The 5851-nt window shown below is 40.3% G+C and overlaps 1 protein-coding gene across 1 annotated transcript; it reads right to left on the bottom strand.

The window, feature by feature from the left end:
- Positions 1-201: 201 nt before the first annotated feature.
- LOC137096596 (uncharacterized) lies at positions 202-5292 on the bottom strand. The gene is made up of 4 exons (XM_067466280.1): positions 5142-5292; positions 4950-5039; positions 4669-4722; positions 202-4577 (listed from the first exon to the last, which is right to left on the bottom strand). Exons 1-4 carry the CDS (start codon positions 5269-5271, stop codon positions 202-204), a joined length of 4650 nt encoding a protein of 1549 aa, XP_067322381.1. The 5' UTR covers positions 5272-5292.
- Between the last annotated feature and the right edge of the window lie 559 nt (positions 5293-5851).

The following is a 5851-nucleotide window of genomic DNA, read 5'->3' on the forward strand; positions in this document are numbered from 1 at the left end:
ACAAACTGAATAAAGACGTATTTACACTGGAGTTCATTGTACAGGGGCTGCCAACAATTGTAAAACCACACAATATTTTGCGGTAGTACAGAGAACACATTTTCAGCATGATCCAACATATTTTTTATAAAATACGTTTTGCCACATCCGCTAGGACCAGCGAGAATTGCAGAGAAGGGGTGCTGCCAACGTGTCTCCAATTCAGTATCCATAAGGGAGTGTTGTAAACCCTTCCTTAATCACTCTTTTATCAAATACAACCTTCTGAGTTTTTTTGAGAGTTTTCGTGTGAAGCGTCCACTGGTGCTTATTTCGAACAATACCTGGCTGATGTATCACAATTTCACGAGGCTGTCCATCTTTCTTGTCTGAGACGTAATCAAATGCCAGGTCTTTAAGACTAGTAAAATTAATTTTCTCACAGTTCGCGCTATTCAGGGTGATCCCCTTTACCTTCATACATGCTGTACCATCAGACAATTTATAGCCGTAGGATTTCGGACCAATGCTGACAAACTCTGTAATAGTCTGATCTGGCGGAATTTCACTTGTGAGGTCCCCTAAATAATCCCCTAGAGGTGGTTCCCATTCACCTTCCTTACTTACAAAAATGACACTGTCTGTGTCATGATACAAAACACGTCTGTCTAACCTATCTAACAAATTGTAGAGTTCAAGCCTTGCATATGCCGTGGTAAAACAGGCTATGAATTCATTTTTTCTCCCAGAGGTTGTCACACGATCGTCGGAATATTTCCACGAGAGACAGACAGCCTCTTCATCCAGAAACTCACACATAGACACCTTATAGGCATCAGAAAATAGAATTTGAAAGAAATCCTCCGGATCTCTCAGCACTTCTGTGACTGCTAAATTTGTTCTCTGCCCAAACTTTCCCCACAAGGAGTTTAAAAACAATTTGGCAATTTGACGCTTTGCAGGATTCACTGCAATTTCCTTTCTACGTAAACGCACGCCCTCCCGTGCACGATAATCCCTTATATACTTAGATTTATCCTGCTTACTTACACACCATTGAGGGTAACCTGAAGCCTCCTGCTTTTGACGAAGATGCAATTTTATATACTCCGAAAACAGATCTACAGAACGACGCTCAAAATGCCAGACCTCGAAAATCTCGACAACTCTATAACCCTTTGCTATAGCTACGTTCAACTCAACTGTACACCATGTACCTGATAACGCTCTCTCCTCATCTGTGTGGTCACAAGGCTCCTGATGTTGGGTTTCTGCACAGCTTGAGCACAGGACGAACATGAGTTTTCCAGAGATTCTGGAAGGCAAAACTGGGAAATAGAGATTTCTAGGGGGAAAAACCTTGGCTTTTACCAGTCCGAAATAATTTGAAAGGGGCTTAAAATCCTTGTAGATGATTTTAGGATGCCCCAAGGGGTACTCTTTTGTTTTGTTGACATAGGGATACAGACTGGTAAAGTCATAATATTTCACAGTTTCCCCATCTTTAGGCTTGTAATAGAGACATACAGCATTTGTGCGACCGCCAAAAAGCGCGTCGCGAGGTTTTAGCGGATCTGGAAATTTGGCGTTTGCAAGATAAGCCTGGACTTCCAAATCTGTTTTTACCATATGTCTCCATTCATGCTCCCAAATGGTACGCACTTCAAACCCTAAGCATTGGAGGTCGGCACTCCTTTTCTGTGTCGCATTAAAAAGAAACTCATAACTTTTTCCCACCAGGGAATTGATCTCCTCTGGAGAATAACAATACAAACAACCATGAAAATAACAACCAAAAAATTCGTAGGCAATTTCCCTTCCACCCACAACTGCATAACCGTCTAGAAAATAATTGCTAACTTTAACCTCCCCGCCATTCAGAGCATGGCGTATTTCAACCTTTTCCTTATGACTGACAAAAGAGAGCCACTGTATAGACGCCGTTGAGAATCGCTTGTACTGATTATGATAATCATTACAACTTGGGATAGCTATAGTATCCTTCCTAAGAAATTTGAACCTGTACATTGCTAGAGCTACGCCTGCAATGGTCGGATATTGTAGAGGATCTATAGCCGCTCTGTATTTTATGACTTTTTCTTTTTTCTTGCCTACGAGAACTTTCCTGATCGCCGTTGTGAGTTGAACTATTTCGTGTCTGTACTTGGTACAGGCCTTCACCAAAATCTCAACATCCTTCTGACAGTAGTATGCTAACTCTTTTTGCATATCGAAGGTTTTTGAGCGGTTCTCTTCATACCACTTGGTGAAGGCTGTCTTTTCAGCAGGCATCATGTATTCTACGCCATAGTATTTGGGCAGCGGCAAAGGCCCCACATAATTCCAATTCTCAGCTGTGTTGAAATAATGTGGAAAATAGCCTTTCACCTCATCGAACCCTAAAGCCTTTGGTAATTTAGAGAGTGCCATGGGTAGGTGACTGAGTGAGTCAATGAATTTTATGCCTAACGAAGCAATTGTAACACAGATTAACTTACCACCTTGTGCTATAATTTTAACATCCAGTTTCTCTTTCACTAACTGATTGAGTATAAAGTAACAGTCATAGCCCTTTGAATTGTGGGCTATGAATGTTGAATCTTTGAAGGCCCCATCTTTTGTAAACGTCTTAATAAACTGTTCAACACAGTTTTCACCCCTAAATTCCCATGTTTTACCTGCAAACTTCCATGGGGCCACACCCCCCACTATTTCATCATCACTATCCTCAGACCCGCTATCCTCTTCCACATAATCTGGTTTAAAACACTCCACTGTTTCCCCTGGAAAAGCTTTTATAAAACAATACACTGGCTTATGAACCCCCGATTCTTGTTGTGATTCAAAGTCATAAAACAAGTATTTCACAGAAAGCTTTGGCCGATTAAGTGTTTGCATGTAACACAGATGGTCTTCATCTTCAACAATGTACCCCCAACAAACCATGCACTGTCTACCCTTGCATCTTTCATCATCATGATCTGCATCCTGATAATGACAACACTTTGTACAATACCTCCTCGCTGGACATTTGACTTTCTTCTCTAAGAACAGTTGTTGATGTAATTTTAAGCAAGCGTTAGACCTACAATGAAATTTACATCTCAGACAACGAACCTGCTCGTCAACTACGTTAGAGCAGGCCTTTCTCATACACATTCTACAATAAAACAGACAGCTGTGTCTGTCATGATTGTAGAGTTTGCGACAAAATTGACAGTAGTTACGCATACCAAAAAGAGCTTTTACATTCAGGACCCCGTAGAAATGTTCTTCGTGTAATAGTAATGTATAGGCTTTGGGATAAATGGGTCCTTCTGTTTTAAAAACACACCATCCTGACTTTTTTGAGTAATAGGCTACATCGATGTTGACTCTTAAATGCTGTTCGACTGTAGATATGTCCTTAAGGGTTACCTTTTTTTTATCAGTCCAACCAAGCTCCATATGCAGTTTTTGACCAGCTGTCAACATTTCGGAATCTGTGGGCTTCTGTAAACTCATAACCCCGAATAAAGCACCACCAAAGCATAGATTGCTTCCTGAATAATTCAAATCTATCAAATATTGTCTTTTTCGGGCTATTATTTCACTCGCGGGGATTGACCCCAGTTTTCGATGTGCTCCCCCCCGTAGTGGCTTTGTTATAGTAACCACGAACTCAAAATCTCCGTGCGCACATATTTCCATACTGCTTTGTAAGAGGCGGCTAAGGTGTGATAGGAACTCATCAGCATTAAATAGTTCCCTGCTTCTTTTAAAAGAAAAGAGTGGATTTCGTAATCCTGAGGCTTCTAGTCTCACCTGAACAAAATCATCAGGTTCGATTCTAGAGCCCAGCCGGTCTAATATGCCCTGGATCGCCATGTATAATGCCGTTACAATCTCTGCGTATGACCTAATCATTTCTAAATTTCTGAAACGGTATACCTCAACGAATCGCCATGTGCTGAAATCAGGAATTGGATGCTGCCATGAGCGCACGCATTCAGCAAACACTGGGTGTGAACCATTAACCTCAACAGCATTGTGGGCTTCCTGCTGGATTTGATCACCAACATTAGATGCATCTCCTAAGTGATGGGGCTCTGGAGAATGTGTGTCTGTACTGGAAGGAGAAGCCGTGTCTGACCTCATTAAGGGGCATGCTCTTTTATGTTTTTTCTTACTTTTGGACCTGGCAAGAGTTTGTCTTGCCTTTTTTATCCATTTACGTCTTCTTTTCCAGTACAGATCTCCAGGACAGGGCTTCTTTTGCTTTCTTTTCCCCCTACTGTTCATTCCCCCACCCCTCTGATAGTAAGCTGACTTTGTAAGCATCCGATATTTTTCTAGTGCTTTAATTTCCGAATAAATTTTTTGAAAATCATGGGTCGTTATTTGAGCATTTCTCTCCTTACAAGCCATAATCCGTTTATGATTGTGGACCACTTCCGCAGACAATCTATTAAGTTCATCATAACATTCATCCAATGTAGTAAATTTTCTTTTTTTGGGAGCTTGGCCTGGGGCATCTTTGACGCCAGCGTCGTCTTTTTGCTTTTTGCGGGGTTTAGTTGCTTTCTGAGTTTCTGGTCTGCCACGTTTCATCCCTTTTCCTAAAAGTAATGTACAAAATATCAATACATGAATAACTAATTCTCATATGTGCATCAATACATTCTGTAGGAGAGACAAACACCTCATTACCTTGATTTTTCGAAGTTGACGGAATGGATCTGGCAGGGTTGTTGGAATGAATATCTAGAAAATACAATTACAACCACATGGTTAGTTTGTCCTAAAAACTTCCTTATGAATGGTTATTTTATTTATTTATAGGGTTGTTCTATTGATTTCTGTAAGTTCATTATTTCATAGGGTTGAGACTGTTATTGCTTTGATTAAAATTTATTTAGTATTTTAAATAGTATTTTATGTTGTGTTTTTGATACACAATGGTCCGTTTATAATCCGGGGGTTAGCATTACCTGTATTTATAGAATCAATGGTATCAGCCTTTTGGACAGCAGCAGTGGAGGCAGAGGCGTCATCAACGAAATCAGAAAATACTCCACCTTCTGAAAATAGACATGTATTTCAGAAAACACGCAGACACAGTCATTGTGCATTCATTTTATTATTATTAATATTATATATTATTTCTGGGTATAAGAACAAACCTCCGAGCAGTTGTGGATCTGGCTCTTCAGCCGTTATAATTTCACTATCCGCTAAAACATCATGTAGAGCCATATTTGAATCCCCGTATGGTGGAGGGTGGATAATAGCAGCAGTGTATACATGTCTCATTTCTGGAGGAATGGATGTATTGTAACTAAGATGGGCAAGAAGGGGAGAAGATGATGGTTAAATCAGGTTGTGCATAGTTAAAACCGCATTAAAATAGAACGAAGGCCTAGATCTCATTATCATTATATAATATTAATAAACAACTGACAAAGACACACATATAATAATGAAAAGAAAAGGGGTGCAGTTATAAAAAGCTGCTCTAAGCCACCCTCTCCTCCTTCCCCTTGCTAACCCTATGCATGGTTGAAAAGTTAGAATACTCAATTACTCTCCCCACACAATGCATATTCAAGGCTTTTTCTCATTGTTAAGAGATAACAGCTCGTTAGCAGCTAGTTACTTTCACGGTGATTTGCTAATCCACTGATCAAATACACATGGAATTATTTTCATGGCTTTTTCTAGACCCCAGAAAGAGAGTGTGTGAGAGTTACAGCATGTTTAAGCATAAGAAGAAGAGAAGCCTAAATGATCGCCATGTATGAATATGTGAGAGATAGTCATAGGGAGGAGCGAGCAAGGTTGTTTTCTGCTTCCCTGGAGACTAGGACGCAATGGAGCAAGGGCTTCAAACTAC

Source organism: Anolis sagrei, chromosome 3 (assembly GCF_037176765.1).
Source record: "Anolis sagrei isolate rAnoSag1 chromosome 3, rAnoSag1.mat, whole genome shotgun sequence".
Lineage (NCBI taxonomy): Eukaryota > Metazoa > Chordata > Lepidosauria > Squamata > Dactyloidae > Anolis > Anolis sagrei.

Coding starts and splice junctions, on each gene's coding strand:
- LOC137096596 (XM_067466280.1), bottom strand. CDS start 5,271: ATGAGACATGTATACACTGCTGCTATTATCCACCCTCCACCATACGGG. Junction 4,723..4,949: donor CATTGATTCTATAAATACAG/GTAATGCTAACC, acceptor TGTATTTTCTAG/ATATTCATTCCAACAACCCT. Junction 4,578..4,668: donor GTCAACTTCGAAAAATCAAG/GTAATGAGGTGT, acceptor CATTACTTTTAG/GAAAAGGGATGAAACGTGGC.